The 19,475-nt window shown below is 46.4% G+C and overlaps 2 protein-coding genes and 1 pseudogene across 9 annotated transcripts in view; 1 reads left to right on the top strand and 2 right to left on the bottom strand.

Moving 5' to 3' along the window:
- The window catches only part of SIMC1 (SUMO interacting motifs containing 1), a 40,043-nt gene extending 38,310 nt beyond the window's left edge, over positions 1–1,733 (top strand). The window contains exons 10-11 of one of the 2 annotated variants that reach the window (XM_084795754.1): positions 844–1,107; positions 1,347–1,733. In XM_084795754.1, the coding sequence (XP_084651880.1) occupies positions 844–1,094 (251 nt within the window). In that variant the 3' untranslated portion in view covers positions 1,095–1,107; positions 1,347–1,733. Of the gene's footprint in view, positions 1–843 lie in introns of both variants that reach the window. The other variant, XM_084795755.1, reaches the window with a different exon arrangement.
- The window catches only part of LOC311605065 (small ribosomal subunit protein uS2-like), a 986,626-nt pseudogene that overhangs the window by 78,717 nt on the left and 888,434 nt on the right, over positions 1–19,475 (bottom strand). The window lies entirely within an intron of this gene.
- Positions 1,664–14,746, bottom strand: KIAA1191. 6 transcript variants are annotated; one of them, XM_084795808.1, is made up of 9 exons: positions 14,482–14,620; positions 13,830–13,939; positions 13,505–13,591; positions 10,967–11,145; positions 8,004–8,130; positions 5,457–5,581; positions 3,580–3,683; positions 3,318–3,457; positions 1,664–3,233 (listed from the first exon to the last, which is right to left on the bottom strand). In XM_084795808.1, the coding sequence occupies exons 3-9, from the start codon at positions 13,530–13,532 to the stop codon at positions 3,028–3,030; spliced, it is 909 nt and encodes a 302-aa protein (XP_084651934.1). In that variant the 5' UTR covers positions 13,533–13,591; positions 13,830–13,939; positions 14,482–14,620; the 3' UTR covers positions 1,664–3,027. The 6 variants fall into 6 exon arrangements, with proteins under 6 accessions (XP_084651934.1, XP_084651936.1, XP_084651935.1 ...); XM_084795810.1 differs by lacking the exon at positions 13,505–13,591; XM_084795809.1 differs by lacking the exon at positions 13,830–13,939 and having other exon boundaries at positions 14,482–14,614.

Genomic DNA, 19,475 nt, shown 5'->3' with positions numbered 1-19,475 from the left:
GAAAGGTACAAACACACTAAGTAGTAAAAATAAGTCCACAGGAATTTTTCTTATGTGATTATCACAATAGTTTTGTTTTGTTGGTTTTAAGACAGGGATTCTCTTGTAATCTTGGCTGTCCTGGACTCACTCTGTAGACCAAGCTGGCCTCGATTTCAGAGATCTGCCTCCCAAAGTGCTAGGATTAAAGGTGTGTGCCACCATGCCCAGCCTACAAAATAGTTTTTATTTAGTATAGAGTTATTAAGTCTAATGAAAAAATCAAAATATTGTTATATAGTTTCTTGAATTGGAGAGATTGCTCAACAGGTAAGATCACTTACTCTTCCTTCTGGAGAACGGCAGTTCAGTTCCCAGAACCTACACCAGGAAGCTCACAGCTGACTGTAACTTCAGTCTAATCCTATGTCCTCTTTTGGCCTCTGTGGGCACTTGAACATATGGCATCCTCACGCAGACACAGACACATAAATTTTAAAAATAAATCTATCTTTAAGGGTTTTTTCCTATTTACTGAGACAAGGTGTATTTAGCCCTGGCTATCCTGGAACTCATGATGTAGCCCAGGGTGGCCTTAAAACTCAAGAGATCCACTGGCTCGGTCTTCCAAATGCTAGGATTAAAGGTGTTTGCCACCATGCCCAGCAAAGTAGGTTTTTTTTCTTGACAATCAGTGAGGCAAGCACATAGACCTTTTGTAAATGGGGTTCCCACAGTAATTCACATGACCTTTTGACTTGTCTCCTAGTAGCTAGGCACCAGGCCTTGCTTATAAAAATTGGACTTTAGCTTTTAGACACCAGGGAATAAAGTGTATCTTGTTTGACTTCTTCCCTCTTGCAGAGCACCTACGGAGTTCAGTGATTGATCGAAAAGATTTAATCATCAAAAGAATTAAGCCCAAACCCCAGCAAGGAGATGACATCACAGTGGTGGATGTGGAGAAGCAGATTGAGGCTTTCCGCAGCCGCCTGGTCCACATACTGGGAGAACCTCTAGCCCCCCAGCTCCAAGACAAAGTGCATTTGTTGAAGCTGCTGCTCTTCTATGCTGCTGACTTGAACCCTGACATAGAGCCTGTCCCACAGCACTGAGGCAGCCAGACTTGTAAGCACTGAGCACCAAGAATACCTCCTGACTCGCCAGCGACTTAGAAGCTCTGAAGTATGAACAGCAGTTAGCATAGGACCAAACCTATCTTATTTATCTGTAGGTTATAATATCTTTATAACTCTTCAGTGTATATCTTTTTTTATAATCCTTATCCTAGCCTATTCAATATATGGCTTAAATATATAAGGTGTATATATTTTCTATTAAATTATTTATCTATGCTTTTGAAACAGGCAATACGATATGCACTATATGTCAACATTTCCAGTCAAGATGTGAAAGAGCCCTTCTGCTGAACCATCTCCACCCGTGTTACACTGCTCAAGGCACTGGCAGCCTGTTTCTGGAAAGACAGTAGTTTTTCCTGAATATAGCACACTGTGTACATTAGACTTGTTATGTGGCCTATGAAGATGACTGGCCAGTTCACTAAATCTAAGAACAGAGCCTGTTAAAGAAACATCTAATGTCAAAAAGAGTCAAAAGACTCTAAGTTTACAATGCTTGGGCTCCACTGTGGGGCAGGCAGAATGGACAAGACTGACCTGGGTTTGAGAAAGTAGTAAAGATTTTTATTGTCAATACAACAAGATAACACAAATAAATTAATTTTACAGCAATCTTAGACTCCAGGGCTTCTCTGTGAGGTTAGCTCATTATGTAAACAAACTAGTATCTAAAGTGATCTAGCAATCGTTTGTGAGTGTTCAGCCAACAGACCTATGGACAGTGACAAGAAAAGGGCATTTCCTTGCTTCCTTACCTCCATGAGATGTGTTACTGAACATATGAAGCTAATCTGGTGGAAAATGGTCTCAAAGTTAATTAAAATAAGGTGATACCAATTTCATGAGAGTTTACTCTAACAAACACTCAAGCTGGGTGTGGTCGAGCACACCTTTAATCCCAGCACTGGGAAGCAGAGGCAAGTAGATCTCTGTGCATCTACTGGTGAATTCCAGACTTGCCAAGACTACATAGACCCTGTCTCAAAAACCAAAACACACAACTAAAAAAGCATACTATCTAAGAACGAAGGGTGAAACTCAGTGGTAGAGCACTTGCTTACCATAAGCAAGGCCCTGGTTCAATCTCCCGTAATGAAGGGGTGCGGAACCAGTTACAGGTATGAAACCAGTAGATTCAATCAAGAGTTAAGTTAATTCCATATTAAAGTGCAAAAGAGAAAAGGGCCATGTGAGACCACTGTTCTGTAACACAGCAGATAAGCCGCCCACCACCTGCAGGGGCCCAGGAACACAAAAAGGTGGTGCACCGACTAATCCAAAGAACTGAGCCGGGCAGGGGTAGTACACACCTTTAATCCCAGCACCTGGGAGGCAGACACAGGTGATCTCTGAATTCAAGGCCAGCCTGGTCTACTGATCTAGCTCCAGAACAGCCAGGGCTCTGTACCTGGATTAAAGGAAGGAAAGGAAGGGGAAGGAAGAAAAAAGAGAGCCTGTAGTTCAGCTTAGAGAGCTAGGGTCCTGCCAAGTGTTACTGTAAGCTACACTAAGCTCTCAGACATCCAGGCCCACTCACAAGGCTAAAGCACATCGGGAGGCCACAGCTTTCTACACTAGTCGGTGGGCACCTCTATCATGATTTGTCACTGCTCATGTTGAACATGGGAAAAGAATCAAGAGGCTTTAGTTTCAGAAGCGCACCAGCATTATTTACCTAGGACAGCAAGGATCAGAGCCCCTTCTCTGGGATAAATGATTTAAAAATAATAATAATAATAGGGTCTCCACTCTACACCTCTGTGACATTTTCTACTAGCCTGAAAGCAGTGCAAAATGGTTTCTCTCACACAAGGACAATCTGCACAAAGTCACTCGGGCCTCAGTTAACTACATCACTTCTATGTCAGAGCCCAGGGAAAACAGAAGACCCTGGACAACAAGCATACTAGAAGCCAGTGGGTGTGAGCACATTCAGGTCACGGGGCTTGATATTATGGGCTCGAGGTGGTGGTTTCTTCCCTTCTACCGTTGGGACATCCATCTTAGGCAGCTTGAAGGTTGCTGAATCTTCACCTACTCGTGTGGCCTGGGCACGCATGAGCTCCATAGGAGAGGGTTTCGGTGCACCTTTGTAAGCCTGGATGGCAAAGCCTGCCAAGAAAAACCGAAGATTACAATCCCCAGCCCACACAGTAGTCAGGTGCCTCGCTGCTCTTTCTCAAGAAGCTGCCTTACCAGAATCAGACTTCTGCATGGGTCGAGGTGCAAAGAGGCTCCATTTGTCTGCTGAGCTCCTGTCATTTCCACTCCCAGGATCCATGGTGTGAGGATTGGGGGCAGGTAGGGCTGAGGAAGAGTCAGAGGGGAACCAGCCTCTAGAACAGAATCAAGTACATACTCCTTCCTGTATGTTCTCTGTGTCTCATATCAAAGCAACAAAAGAGCACAGGCTGGAGCCTAGCGTCACCTCACCACTGGAGCAACTAGGAAAGCTCACCTCGCCTTGTGCTTAGGGGATGCGTGAGGGGTGCTGCTCGGGCTGGACTGGGCTGAGGCAGGGTGCTTCTCGTCTTTTGTCTCCCCACTCTGCAGCTTTAGTTTCTGTTCAGATGGGTAAGAAAAGGCTATTCACAGTGAGCTCACAGAGCAGATCAGCCTGAGCATAAGCAGCCTGACAGACATGCTAACGTTAGGCACAAGTAACTCGTCTTCCACACCAGATGGGTCCCATGCTCCTAAGGAACTGTACTTTACAGCACCTCAAACACTCTTGTGCTACAAGCTAGGTGCTAGAACAGGTTTCCAACAAAGCCAAGTGGTTTAGGGGAAGAGCCACCATGCTGCAGAGCCCTTAAGCCTGGCCTTCAATTCTGCTCCTGTCTTTCGGCTTTCAAAGCCAGGACTCAGGCTTACTGTCCTCTTTAACAAGGTGCTTCCTCTGAGAAGCCTAGCTCATTCTCTCTTCTCTCTCATAACCAACCACCCCTCCACAGCACTGGAAAAATACTGACTGACACTGAGAGCAGAGAGAGCCCACTACCTCTCAGGGTTAAGCTAAAGCTCCACAGTAGTTATATCTGTCCTCCGTAAGGGATATGCCTCTCCTGGACCTAACCTGAGTTTCTCTCAACATATCCATTTGTTTATGTTGACAACCTATAACAAGATGAGTGGCAAAAACTGAGTGCCCCTCTCGAGAAGCATCCGTCTTGTCAAAACTCAAATGGATGCCAGTTCAACACAGATTTCTCACAGGAACGAGAAACTTGGCCTGCAGATTCATCTGGAATAGTCATCCCACAATGCCGCCCGTCCATGGTGTCTAGTATCTTCCCCACCCCCACACATACCATCTCCTGTGCTTTTTATGTTCTCCCTGTGCCCAAAGGAACTTGTAACAGTTACCTGTTTGTTTTTTTCTCTCTTTAAAGATTTATTTTTTATGTGTGTAAGTGATCACCTGCATGTATGTATATGTACTATTAGTGGGTAGGGTGTGCATATGAAAATCAACCTCTTGTCACTACTCAGCCATCCTACCTTGTTGAGGGGTTTTTGGTGGAGGTGGTTTTTGGGGTTTTGTTTTTTAGATTTCTTTCTTTTTTTTTTTTTAAAGACAGGGTTTCTCTGTGTAACAACAGGGTTTCTCTGTGTAACAGATCTTACTGTCCTGGACTCACTTTGTAGACCAGGCTGGCCTCAAACTCACAGAAATCCTGTCTCTGCCTCACAAATGCTGGGATTAAAGATGTGCACCACTACACCTAGCTCCTGAATTTTTTTTTTTTTTTTTTAGTCTAAACTGGTGACTTACATATGGTGGTACATTTCTATAATCCCAGCACTTGGGAGGCAGAGGCAGGAGGATCACAGTTCAAGGCTAAGCTGAGGGTGTTTGTTTGTTTCAAACAGGTTCTCACTATGCACCCTGGCTAGCCTGGAAACCCCCATGCTCACATACACACTGTGAATAAAGATGTGCCACCACACCAGCCTGGGTTTATATACAAACACCCCATCTCTAAATAAACAAACAGAGATTGGTGTTGCTGTCCAGCTGAACTACTGACACAGAACTGTCGGATTCCCTCTCTCCCTCCCTCACAGCCAACCACTCTGGCATATAAAACAGTTCAGAGCTCTCATACATGTCATGTATCAACAAACCATGTATGTCCTCACTTTACCGGCCAGCAAGCAAAAAGATCTGCAATGAAGACTTTCAGGCCTTCATCAAGGAGTGTGACCTTAGCAGGGCAGTCCTGGTCTGTTTGCTCGTTCTCTTTTTGTCACTCTCCAGAGTTTCCGGACAACTAAGCTGTAAACTTCTAAATCACAGCCATATTTCAACCATGAAAGATTCTGGTCACTTACATGGAGTGCTTCTGCCACTCGGAGGTACTTGGTCTCCTCAGTGGTGAGGCCCTTATGGGGTGTGTAGCCAGCATCTCTCAGTCCTGCCTGTTGTTCAAAACGCTGGATGCTCTCCTGGGTCTGTTCTGAAAAGAGAGGACAGTCACATCAACCCATAACCAGTCATAAACCAGTCAAAACAACGCAGGTATCTGTTGTTCTGCCCAGAAGCAAGAGGCCACACTGACCACTGGAGAGGAAGGGGTGCCCTAGACAGGCCCTGACACAAAGATCCCCTCAGAAGCCAGCCTTCACAGCACACTAAAAGCAAGCTGCCCTAAAGGGATGCTGGATGCCTTGCCTCTTCTCAGACTCTACTCAGTAATAGCAAGCAGAAGGCATCTGACATCTAGACATAGTAAGAATTCCCAGGTCACTAAGCTCCCTGAGAGTCTTACCACCTGCACAGAAACTTTGCCAAAGGTCTTGGTTCTGCCAGCTGGCACTAGCCAGAGTCACAACACAACAGCCTGCCTTGAAGTAGCCCAGGCCTACAGACTCCAAGTTTCATACATACAATCTTCCTGTTGCTATTCCTGGCCTAGCTAACCATGTTCTTTCAGCTATTTATTCAGTTATTTCACAAGTCACACAATGGAATGAAAAAAGATGATTTTTTTTTCTTAAGCCACAAACTCTGCAAACTACATACGAGTATGACAGCTGTGCACTGTGGCGTTTAGACATTCCACTTCCTTTTCTATGTGTGGGCATGCTGTCTGCATGTATACCTGTGTATCACATGTATGCCTGGTGCCCTCGGAAGCCACACCATTCAAGCTACAAATACAAGTAGTAGCTGCAGCTTTGAGTGGGTCAGTAACAGAAACCTGAAGTGGTTCTAGACTTTGACTTTTTGAGTAAATGCCCAGAACTGACCAAGACAAACCAATGCCCTCCAGGAGAAAAATAAAGAGCTTTGACAGAAAAAGAGCCAACCAAGGAGAACCTCTGGGCAGCTCAGTGCTGACATGCAGAGCTGCACACTAAATAATTAACTTCCCACACCAACCAGAATGGCCCTTGAGAAGCAAGCAGGTTAGGTAACTTATGACAGAAATTTAAAATGTGGAGCTGGAGAGATGGCTCAGTGCCATCTTGCTCCTCTTCCAGAGGACCTGGGATCAGATCCCAGCACTCATATTGGATGGCTCACAACTATCTGTAACTCTAATTCCTGGAGATCTGATGTCTTCTGGCCTCCTCAGGTACAAGGTCATACATGCATGTGTACACACGTCCTACCCTCTCCCAAACACTCTCAAGCAAACAGACTATAAACATAAATACTTTTTTTTTAATAATAAGTTTTAAAAGAAAAAAAGAATGGATCTCTTGAGCCAGGCATGGTGGCGCATGCCTTTAATCCCAGCACTCGGGAGGCAGAGGCAGTCAGATCGAGGCCAGCCTGGTCTACAAAAATCAGACCAGGATAACCAGAACTGTTATACAGAGGAATCCTGTCTCAAAAAGATCTTTTTTTATCAGGCCTCATTAAAATCATCAATGACACACTCTAAAAACTAAAGAAACTGAGGCACCAAACCTGGTCTTCCTGGTGGACCAACACGTACAAAGCCTTGGTCGGCACTATCAAAAGTTCATTTGTAAGCTGGGAGCAATGACGCACACCTGTAATACCAGCACTCAGACTCAGGGAGGCAGAGGCAGGCGGATCTCTGCAAGTTTGAGGCCATCCTAGTCTACAAAGTGAGTTTAGGATAGCAAAGGCTACACAGAGAAACCCTGTCTCAAAACAACAAAACAAGCAAAAACAAAAATTTGTTTGTGAAAGTACATATAAATTATAAGTGCTATGTAAACAATTTCTCAAGTAGCTGGGTGTGGTGGTGCATGACTGTTCATTCCAGGACTCAAGAGCACTAAGGAGGGAGAACTATTTTGAGTTTGAAGCCATTAGCGGTACAACTAGACTTTATCTCAAAACAAAATAAAAAACACTCTATGAACCAGTGCCAGGCCAGAGGCTACCCTCCAGTGTGCCATCTTCTCTAGCAATGCAACAGCTAGACCCAGAGCTCTGCTAAGGAACCACTCAGCTTTACCACCACCTGTCAGCCTCGTCCCTACCTAGAACAGTGGGTACAGTGTCTAGTATTAAGTAACTTTCCAGACCACACTGGTCAAAATAGGGAAATAAGACTGTATCAACCAACAGCAGGAATACATCCAACCAATGAGCTACTTAATAGTCAGCAAATCCCCCTGGCATAGCGGTGCACACCTGTAACCCCAGCACTCAGGCAAGCTGATCACTGTGAGTTTGAGGCCAGCCTGGTCTACAAAGTGAATCCAGACAGCCAAGGCTACACAGAGAGCCCCTGTCACAAAAATAAGGACTCTTTCTCCTGCATGAGGTAGAGCTGAGGGGATCAGCAGCCACTCATGTGAGGCCCCACGAAAGCAGCCCTGCCTGAGGACCATGGGCAGCTGAGGGCCACGTTCTTCTTCACTTGATTCACTCTGCTAAGACTGAAGGGTGCTTACTTGTGATCAGGGAATTCATGATGACATGGGTAGCTTTAGCCTTCACCACGGGGGCGTTGTCTGAATTGTCAGTGGCTGTTGATGGAGTCACAGCAAGGGAAGAGACACTGGCCGCTCCTTCCTCTGTCTGTTCAAGAGAGGTAAGGAAGCACATGAGCAGGGCAGGGGAGCTGCACACCTGAACTTACTTCTTTGGAGAAAGAGTCCTAAGAATATGTAACCTACTAAGTGAAGAAATATTTGAAAGGGAGAGTAGTGGTCACCGCTACCTGCCCCAAGTGACAGCAAGAATAGACTCTACGGGAAAAGCCTGGAATCCCATGATAAAGCACAGTCTGGAGCCCTGAGGCCTAACCTGCCAGCCTCTGGCTGCCCATTAGACTACAGATGAAGCTGCGTTTGATGGCACACGGATCCCAACACTAGAGAGGCTGAGGTGAGAGGATTGGTGTGAGCACAGGTCCAGCCTGGGCTACACAGTAAGTCAAACCCTGTCTCCAAAACTGAGGAAACATTAATGAGGGACAGAGAGAAGAAAGCACAAACAGGAAGGGCAGAAACAAAATGAAGCCAGTGCCCCCTATAAAGCACTGACCATGGGCCAAGCACTAAGCTTTCCTCAGCCGGGCAAAACATCCTCAGGCTTAGCCCTACATCAGTCCCCTGAGTTCTGGCCACATAAGCTTCAGACTGCTGGGCAGGTCTGGGCTGTCAGAGGTGAGACAAGGGCTCCATTCTAGGAGCATGTAACGTTTCCTGTTGCCCATTGCAGTCCCAGCACTCTGCAGGCTGAAGACTGTGGGCTGCACAGTGAGACCCTGTGATGAAAGAAAACAAATTGGGTTTCTAGCCCAGCTTACTTAGACTCTATCCCCAGCACCCAGAATAAATATAATAATTTTAAATTAAAGTTACATTTCTAATAAATTCCCAAGTGTGATAGTTAGTGCTACCTTGACAGAATCTAAAATCACTTAGGAGACAGACCTTTGGCCCCATGAGGAGTTTGCTAAATTAGGTTAGCCTTTGACACTGTTAATTGATGTGGGAAGACCCATCTTTATTATAGGAGGGACCATCCCCTGGCGGGGGATCCTGGGCTGTATAAAACAGAGACAGGGACAGAGCAGCAGCATACATTCACCCTCTGTTCCTGGCTGTGAATGAGACATGCCCAGTCCTTCAAGTTCTTCCACACTGACTTCCCCAGCAGGAGAGACTGTTCCTTGAACTGTGAGCTAAAATAAGCTCTCTTCTAGCCGGGCCTGTAATCCCAGTACTTGGAGAGGCAGAGGCAGACAGATCTCTGTGAGTTCCAGGCCAGCCTGGACTACCAAGCGAGTCCAAGGCAGCAAGGCTACACAGAGAAACCCTGTCTCAAAAATAAATAAATAAGCCCCCTTCCCTGAAGTTGCCTCTGTCAGAGTATTTTACACAGCAACAGGAAGTAAACCAGGCCAGCACGTCATACTACTGGACCTCAGCACAAGGCTCACGCAATGGTCCCCTAGGCCGAGGACTAACCCAGGGCCTTGCACATGTTCACTGAGCACTCTACCATATCCCCTGCCCTTTTGTTGCATCTATTTTGAGACAAGATCTCTCTAAGTTGCCTGAACTTGCCCTGAATTATCTGTAGCCAAGCAGGGAATTCTCCTGCAGCAGCCTTGGAAATAGCTGCAGTTTTTGTAAGTTTGTTTTTATTGCAGTTGTTGTCTAGGGGTCTTTTTCTTTGGTGGGGCCTTTGGCTGGAGCTCAGGCTGGCCTGAGACTCAAGACTCTCCTTATGCAGGCTGCCACAGTTCTTATGGTCTTTCCACTGTCTTTAAACAGAACATTTTTTTTCTCCAACAGCTGCTGGGTCAGATTACAGGAGACAGCTGACATAAGGAGTTCTCCACAGAGCAATGGAGCAGTTCTTAGAAAGAATCCCCTGTTCTGAGAGTGTGTAACAAGAGAAACAGAAATCCCTCGTCAGAAGGGAGAGCTCATTCCACATCAGCTACACACCAGCAGGCAAGCCTCTGAATCTCCTATTTACTCCCTCAACACTCTAAGACAAAGAACTCCCCTCTAAGACAGAGGCGCTGTGCTCAGGGGTAAAACTGTCCAAGTCACAACCTACTTGGGATCCACTCTAGGTCTGCTTAAGCAAATCCTCCCTCCGCGCCTCCTCCCAGGGTCCCGGCTGAAGCTGCAGGTAAAATGGCTTCTGAGCTTTTGGTTTATTTGGGCAATAGGATGGCCTTTCATGTTTCCGGTGGTAGTGTCAAGGTGAGAAGCACAGACTTCCCTAGCGCAGACGGAACTGTGGAAGAGCGTGAGGAGGGGTGCCACTCTCCCCCAGCAAACAGAAAGGCACATGACATGGGTAAAAGCAAAACAGGTGTTCAAGAGACCAGTACTGGTACCAGTCACCAAACTGCTTAGTTTTTGGACTCTATGCCAGACCTTCAGCCTAATACTGCAATAGAATACAGACTGAGAATCACTACTCAAAAAGCCTAAATAAACACTCAAGTGTCCCAAAATCTGAACCTTGCACACTGCCATGACAGCACATCCCGCAGTGTAAAACTTCATTTCGTGTACAAAATTATGACTACATAAAAGTAACTAGGCGAGAGGAGAAGGAAGTATACAGCATAGGTCCTAGTCCCTGCCCACCTCACTGTGTCTATGCAGGTACTCGAGCAACTCTATGGATGGATAACAGAGAAGCTACAAAGAGGCAAGGATTCATCAGAACTCAGGTGTGGTGTGGAGTTTGGCTTTTTAGTTGTGGAAGTGGAGTCCAGATGATGTAGACACTACTGTTCAAGCTGTGGGTTTCTAAAAGGTACCGAAGATACACAAAAGGACCAGCTCTGCCTCATTTTGTGGGGACAGAGAATCACTGAAGGCTTCTGGAGCAGAAGGATAAAGGGGTAAGCCTGCCAGAAGCAGTCAGCAGGCTAAGGTACCTTGTCAAGACGCTGATACTTGCGCTCTGGAATCACGGGCTTCCAGGGGATGCTGCCCATGTCCGATGGAGGAGGAGTCATGGGTGCAGGGTCCTCTAGAGCATCATCATAGCTGAATGCCCGGCGACACATCCCGATGGGCAGGGACATCTTGCCTAGGGGCCCACTGGGCGCAAGAGCTAAGAACAAAGACACCTGTCAATATGGGATATCAACTGAACATACTAGTGGATTTAAGTTCATCTGTAGACAAGAAAACTGTGAAACTTACTTAGGGACAGTTTGTCTGTGACAACTAATCCATTCAAGGGAAGGTAATAATAGTGCTAATTGCCTTCTTTACCCACAGCACTCTAAGAATCTCTACTACACCCACTCACCAACATGATCCTGTTTTGTTGTGTGTGTGTGTGTGTGTGTGTGTGTGTGTGTGTGTGTGTGTGTGTAGCTTTGTTTTTCAAGACAGGGTTTCTCTGTGTAGCCTTGGCTCTCCTGGACTCGATTTGTAGAACAAGCTTGCTCACAGAGATCTGCCTGCCTCTGCCTCCCAAGTGCTGGGATTAAAGGCATAGCACACCCGGCTCACAATCCTGTTTTTAGTCCTTTTTCAGATAGGATCTTGCTATGTAGTCCTGTACTCAGCATGTAGCTTTCACAGCTGGCTTCAAATCCTGTGAGTCATCCTGCCTGAGCTCTTCCCAGGTGCTGGGACTAAAGGCACAAACCACCAAGCCAGGTTCTAATCCATTCTTATAGACTAAAGAAGCTTAACCTCAATTTAAATAAATTACCTATGCAAAGTTTCAACTTCAAAGAAAAATTTCCAGTCAAAACTCAAACCTATCTCATTTCAAAACATGTATGCTACACTCAGGCATATAAGACTAGAAAGGGACTAAATGTATCTTCTCTTCTTTCCCCCTCACTCTGTAGCCCATCACTGTCTCCTTGTGAAAGGCTCTGCCTCACTACATGGAGAAAGTGGCTAGCTGCTGCTCAACCAAGCTTATGACAAGTGCTGCGCCTTTTGTGTCTTCCCCACAAAGAGAGCTGTAAGGAACAGGTCACAGTCTGTGGCCTGGCACCACCTCTGGTTTCTGGTGTTCTAATGACTTAAGCATTTCTGTCGCAGACATTACTGACTCTCATCAACACGACCAGCTTGATCCTGCCATTCCTTTGCACGGGAACTGACTGCTGGAATGTCCAATTGTGACGAAGGCACCATGCTTCAAGGACACTTTCAACTGTGCCAGCCCAGCGCCTGCAGAGCAAGGTTCATTTGTCTGCTTTACTGATCCAGAACCTGCCTTCAAGGTGATACTTTCCTGTTACATAACCATGCTCGTCAAGACAGCAGCCTGCCTGGCAGCAAGTCTCAAACCCCGGAAGTTCCACTTAAACAGCGAAGAGACCCAGGGATACCATGTGACTATTACCAATATTAATAACTGACAAACCCAAGAGGGTACTGGTTGCCAAGGGCCAGGGAGAGGGCAATCAGGTGTACCTCCTAATGGGTACAAAGGCTTTCTGGGGGCATGAAAATGCTCTGTAAGTAGATTAATTTGATGGATGCACAAACTTATGAGCACACCAACCAGTAAATTACCCACTTTACGTGGGTGAATTTACAGTACTGCACTGTTATCACAACTAAAACAGACATGCAAACAAAAATTACCAGGCACTTACATCCCTCCTTCTATCTGGTCCTCATTAAGCAGTCTCTTCCCATTTCCCAGCTCAGAAAACTGTGGCATTAACATAAGCCATACCACACAGCTGACGAATGTGCAGCAGGCACCTAGGCCAGCGCTCACCTTGCGCCACCATTTCACGCTCCCATGCTACAAGGAATTAGCTTAATGAGTGCACCACTGTCGCTCTGCATGCTTATAAGAAGTTTGTGACAATCCAGGAAGAATGCAAGACACACATGATGGCAAAGACGAGATATTAGGGCACAAAAAGGAAGCTTCCATTAACCTACCTAACTGGGAAGCAATTTCAAAACCTTCTCTAAGATCTCTCTCAATGGCTTCATAAAAACAATAGCGATAAAGTCAGCTAATATCCACTAGGAAATCAAACAAGAGATCAAATACTTTTTTGAGCCAAGCACAGGAGGATCTCTGTGAGTTCCAGGACAGCCAGGTCTACACAGTGATTTTCTCTCCCAAACAGAAAACAACAAACACTTTTTTTGAGCAATACGTGCAGAATTAGCAACAACTTTTGGTTTTGGTTTTGGTTTTTGAGGCAGGGTTTCTCTGTGTAGCGATGCAAGTCCTTTTAAAACTAAGATTTAACAGTGACTTGTACCTTTTGCCCACACCTCCATCCTACCTTTACCACCCTCAAAACAGAGCAATTTGCTCACACTGGCATCCTACAAACACACTGCTAAGTCTTCCCCTTCGGTAAAATAATGCATTTGTCATATTCTCACACACTAAGGGAAGAGGCTCTTAGTTATGATTTTGGCTGAGAGGGTAATGAGGTAATAATAAAATGACAATCAAAAACTACATTTACCAGGCACTTCTGGCTGTCTTGAAGCCATTATAAGACTGGGATCCAGGTGTTTTTTCTACACAGAATTTGGAGCTGAGTATCTGCCACCTAATAAAAACAACAAAGGCCATTTTCTTATGCCGAACAGCAGAGGATCACTCCAGTGCTGTTCTCTTGATTGACACACAGAGACTCATGGTTTGTTAACAGGTGCAAACAAACACATACTAGAAGCAATGAGTGACAAACACACCCTGAAATGGATAAAGTTCAAGGATTCACCTTATCCACTGGGTCATCTTGACAACTGAGAAGGTAAAGCAAGACACCAGTGAAGACACCTTACCACAGTGAAATGACGCGGGACTAGGCTGACAGACAGATGTTAATGATGAGGAGCACTGCCCAGCTGCTGCACATCAGCAAAGCTTCCCGGGAAGGGTCCATCCAGAGGTTCTAGTACCAATAAACAACCAGGGTTGGTACAGCGCTCCTAAGTCCACCAAACGATGCCCTGTACTTCCGTTCACTCCCCATTATCAGCCTCACCAGCCGTATTATGTAGAATTAATCCTTGACAGAAGTGGGCTATGCAACATACACAGAACTTGTCTTTAAAACCCTTGGACTGCAGTGCACAGCTGGCATTACTGACCTGAATTTTTGCTCAAGTTCACAGGGCTCACTCACCGCGGTCCAGAGAACATCTGCAAGGCAGACACACGCCCTTCCCCTCCCTGAGCGACCCGAGCCTACAACTCTCCTTCCGGAGGTAGAAAGCAAAGCCTCTGGGATGTGTAGTGCCTGGTCAGACCCTTCCAGGGTCCCACCCCTTAGGGCTCAGCTGGCAGGGAGCGGGTGCTCGAAGGCTCCCTAGGAGGATCTTCCTGAGGACCTTAGAGCCTCGCGAGGGTGGAACGAGGCCCCCACCCGGCCCCCAGGCCGCGGAGCCCCGGGGCTCAGGATGTCCCCATCACAGCCAGGCCGCAGTCCCTCACCTGCTAGCCCGCCGCCTGCGGCCCGAACTCCCGCACTAAAGAGGTTCCGAGGCCCAAGATGGCCCAAGAGGCTGTGGGGTTGAGCAGAGCCAAGCCATCGTGAGAGCGCAAGAAACGCTGTCCGACGGAAGACTGCAACCAGCTGGCAGCTGAACCATGGGCCAGTCCCGCCGCAAGTCACGCGAGACTTGGCGCCGAGGTTCGCCGAGTGTGCTGGGAGTTGTAGTCCGCGTTCTGGGAGCAGCACCATAACCACCACTACCACCTGCCTTCCAAACACCTTTGGCGGCCCAGTAGGTTGCACTCTAAAGAGGGATCCCACGGGGTTCCCGGACAGAAAGTCACCCGTTACTAGCACTTTCTCTGTGCCTGTAATCGCAGCACTTGGAGGCTGAGACAGGAGCAGTACTTGCACCAAGGAACCGGGTGAGGGGTGGGTGAGAGGAAAAGAATGAAAATTGATGGCTAGAGATGGTTCCGCAGTTAAAAAGAGCAGGTACTGCACTTGTAGAGAACCAAAGTGTGTTCTCAGCACCCACTTTTGGTGTCTCACTACCTCTTGTAACTACAGCTTCACGAAATCTGCCGCCATCTTCTGGCTTCCAAGGACACTGCATGCACACGTACAGTGCCACAACCGTAATACCTATAAAATAAGGTGGAGCCAGGTGTGTTGGCACACACCTTTAATCCCAGCACTTGGGGGGTAGAGGCAGGCGGATCACTGTGAGTTCGAGGCCAGCCTGGTCTACAAAGCAAGTTCAGGAGAGTCCAAGATAGCACAGCGAAACCCTGTCTCAAAAAAAAAAAAAAAATGAAGATGGAAAGAGCATAGTAAACACCTTGAAATCAAAGCTCTTAGAGTAGAACATTAATTTAGGCTGCCTGGGGAAAACTGTTTCTAGTTGTGGTGTGGCTAACACACTTTTTTTTTTTTAATGGTTTTTGGTTTTTCAAGACAGGGTTTTTCTGTGTAGCCCTGGCTACACACTTTGTAAATCAGGCTGGCCTTGAACTCAGATATCTGCCGGCCTCTGCTTCCCAAGTGCTGGGGTTAAAGGCGTGCCCCACAACTGCCCGGCCATACCGTCAATCCAAGTGCTTTCTGAAACAAGACTAAATAAAATTAATCCCAGGTGAATAGGCAAAGCAAGAAACCCGCTGACAGGGAGTGAACATAAGTACCCACAGGAAGGAGGGACATTGAGCTGAAGGGTATGTAAGACAGCGTGGAGAAAGAGAAAGGACTTTCGGCTTTTTCCTTCTGGGACATCAGCTGAGTAGGAAGGTCAGCTGGGTGCTTTCTCTGCCTATCTGAGCTAGCAGAACTTCACCTCAACATCTGATTCCCAAGTCTTTATTGGTAAAAATCAAAGTTTGGTATTGCAGTTATTTTACCAGTATGGCCTAATAATGTTTATTATTAGGTCTATAATTATTATCATGACAGTATTTTTTTTAACACACTAGCAATCAATCAAGACACAGACGCATGTTATATTTTCAAATAGCCTTAGTTAACCTGAGGCAGGGCAGATATTAATCCCCTAAACTACTTCCCAGAGATAGCCCATACCTGCCCCAACCCCATGCCATCTGCTTCTAATAATTTTTCTCAAGCTACCTCCCATCCATAATCCCAAATGCTTGTTAATTTCCTATCATCTGGGCCAAGTCTCCATCCACGCCAGCCACGTGCTTCTCCTCCTCCTAACCCATGGCGCAGCCGCCTTCTCTGGCCTCCCTTCCTCCAAGCTTCTGTCTCCCCAAGCTCTGGAATCTTAGCCATGCCTATCCCATTTGCCCTGCCCAGAGTCAAACAGGTTAGGCTCTCAGGCAAAGTACAGGTGGGGCACAGAGGCAGCAAGCAGAAATTAGCAAAAAATACTCCAGACCAACCTCCAACAATTTCCCTTTTCTGTTTAAACAAAAAAGCCTTTTTAAAAATATACAGTAAGAACATTTATGAAAAATTATAAAAACCAAAAAGTAAGACTAACATACATAATGTCAAATCAAAAGGTATTTTGGCAACCTTGAAGAAAATATCTATCTTGGTGAATCAAAAGTTTTCAACCTAAATCAATACCTATCAAAGCTCATATCTATCGACCTAAAAATATCTGTCTAGACCTAAAAGGTATCTTTTTAACTCCTAAACAACTAAGTCTAATTTTCAAACTATTTGGTCTTCAACCCCGTGAGACTTGAGAAAGAATAAATTTAACTACCTGAGAAAACAGGAAGTGCAGGTTAGCAGCTTCCAAAATGAAAAAAAAAAAGAGACAGTTTGCTGCCTGAACAGGCACCTAAAACTCTAATGTTGGAGCGTCATTATAGGCTTCGGCCTTTTCCAAATCTACTTTATTTGGGTTTCTTTAATGCTTATACCTCCCTTCCAACCCATCTATCCCAGACAGGAGAGAAAAGAGGTTAATGGGAACAGGAAAAGGAGACCTTTTTGGACTCAGTTCCTGGGAGCGATTCCCCTGGTGTAATCGGCAGGATTTCAGCAGACCAGCAATTCAGCCAAAGCTGTGGCAGGAACCTGGAACAGCAGCCGGAACCCTGAGCCCAGAAGCGTTCTCTGGAGCGGTTCTCTCTAGGAGTGTCTTGAAATGGCACGATGAACAGCCAAACACCCCAAAAGGCCCCCTCCTGTTTTGGGCACATATATATATGTGTTGGGGACAGGCCATATGGCCAATGATCAGCCACCTTGTCAAAGCCTAGGTTCCTATTTCTCCAGCAGTCTGTCGTGACCTTGTCGTGGTTCGGCAGTTAGACTAAAGATAAGATTTAGACGGAGCCACCCTGTTGTAGTTTAGCAGTTAGATTAGATAAAGATAGCAAAATATTCGGTTTGGAATTCCTCGCATCTTGAGATAGCCTGCAGCTCGGTTGCCATAGCAATATGCTTCCCTGCCCCCTGCCTTATAAAACCTTCTACCTGAACAATAAAGTTTTGAGAGCTTGATCAAAGACTTGCTCTTCTTTGTGTCTTGTGTTCTGTCCCTATACAGGAGATTTCTCCTCCCGAGCGTTAGTCAAACCCTGGCAGGCCGGGTCAGATGTATAAGCCAGGCCGCTACCTGTTTCCTGAGAAAATGCATCCCGTTTTAGAGACAGGCCAGTTGCCCTGAGTAAAAGAAAAGGCATTAAGCTTACCCTAGCCATCTTGTACCTGGGATTTTACATTTGTTGTGGGTGTTTTTGTCTCAAACTTCTCTCCATAGAGAATGAATACTTCCACCTATTAAGTATATGAATTGTAATCTTAGAATTTCTGGGACCTAACAAGGCTGATGTGTAGTTTGCCACCTGTAGGCTCCGACTTTTCCAAACCTACTTTATTTGGGTTTCTTTAAATGCCTATACCTCCCTTCCAACCCACCTGCCCTAGATAGAAGAAAAAGGAGGTTTATGGGAACAGGGAAGTAGACCTTGTTGGATTCAGTTCCTGGGAGCGATTCCCCTGGTGTAGTCAGCAGGATTTCAGCACTCCAGCAATTTCACCAAAGTTGCTGCTGGAACCTGGAACAGCAGCCGAAGCCTGGAGCCTCGAAGCCTTCGCTGTGAGCAGCAGTTCTGGGAACTTTTTCCTGACTAACCAGATCTTTTACAACTTCCCTTTCTCTCTGGAATTTCTCCCTCTTCTGTGATGATATCAGCTGTAAAGGTAGACACCTGCTGGAGCATTCCAGAGTTAGGTATCCATAGCAACCCTCGCTTATGCAAATACCCATGCACCGTGCCTATAAAAACTCTGAAATTTTTCAATAAACGAGGTTTGATCAGAATCCAGACTTGCCCCATTTCTTCGTGTCTTGTGTTCTCTTCTTCATACAGGTTGACTCTCCTCCCGAGCTTTAGCCGAACCCTGGCAGGCCGGGCCATGCAGTAGAGGACAGTTATTTGTAGGGGAAGCCAAATGCCTCTATAAGATTTTTTTTTTTTTTTGGTTTTTCGAGACAGGGTTTCTCTGTGTAGCCTTAGCCATCCTGGACTCACTTTGTAGACCACGCTGGCCTCGAACTCACAGCGATCCGCCTGCCTCTGCCTCCCGAGTGCTGGGATTAAAGGCGTGCGCTACCACGCCCGGCTTATAAGATATTTTTTAAATGGTCTTTTTCCCAGTGGTGAGAAGGCCTCTTCATCTATAGATCATACATACCATGGAGACGCCCAGTAGTAAAAACATACCAACTGATGGATTTTCATTTTCTCTATCTGAGAGCCTGGCTCAGATCAATCAGTTCTGCTGTCTGGGCTGAGGTACCAGGCTTGGGCCCAAATCACTTCAGTTAAAGTAACTACTGCAGCTCCCGCATACCTGGTTTTACCTTTCATCTCATGGCAGTCACGACTGAGCACCTGTAGGTCGTCGCCAGACAAGAGGGCTAGGAGGATTGATGGCGGTGGGTTTCTCAAATCAGACTCGAGGGTAGGCCAGGGGTAGGCGGGGTACTGGGTCACACAGTCATTAGCCAGCCAGCATTCTGGTGCTCCTCGCAGGAGGCCCTCAACTGTGCCATGGGTGTTCTGCCTGTAAGATCCTGACCCAGAGTTTTGCTTTCTTTCATTAAACTAGCAGTAGCTGCCACAGCTCTCAGACATGTGGAGCCATCCTGTGGCCACAGAGTCCAGTCCAGATTAAGGGCTTAATGCCCCTTCCCCCTTATGCTGGGGTATAGAGGCCTTGCAGTTTCCACAAACTCTGGTGTCCAGAGGTAGCAGCACACAGCTGCACCTGTATCAGACTCACAAACCTGCCTCTCGGTCTTTAGAGTGGGGATTTGAGGGGGGGAAAAAAAAGGCAGCAATCCTACTCTGAGACAGGCACCTTTTGCCTCCCTTCAGCTGTTGGGGGATGGTGGTCTGATGTATTTTGATGCTAATTACAGCTTGCTGTCTCTGTGACCCAACTCTTGCTTAATAAAAAGCCATCCCACCTGGGCAGGGGCAGAAGCTAGGTGGGGCTAGGAGAGAGAGAG

This window comes from Acomys minous (assembly GCF_964271855.1).
Source record: "Acomys minous genome assembly, chromosome: 9".
NCBI classification, from domain to species: Eukaryota; Metazoa; Chordata; class Mammalia; order Rodentia; family Muridae; genus Acomys; species Acomys minous.
This window is presented reverse-complemented; position numbering and strand designations above follow the sequence as displayed.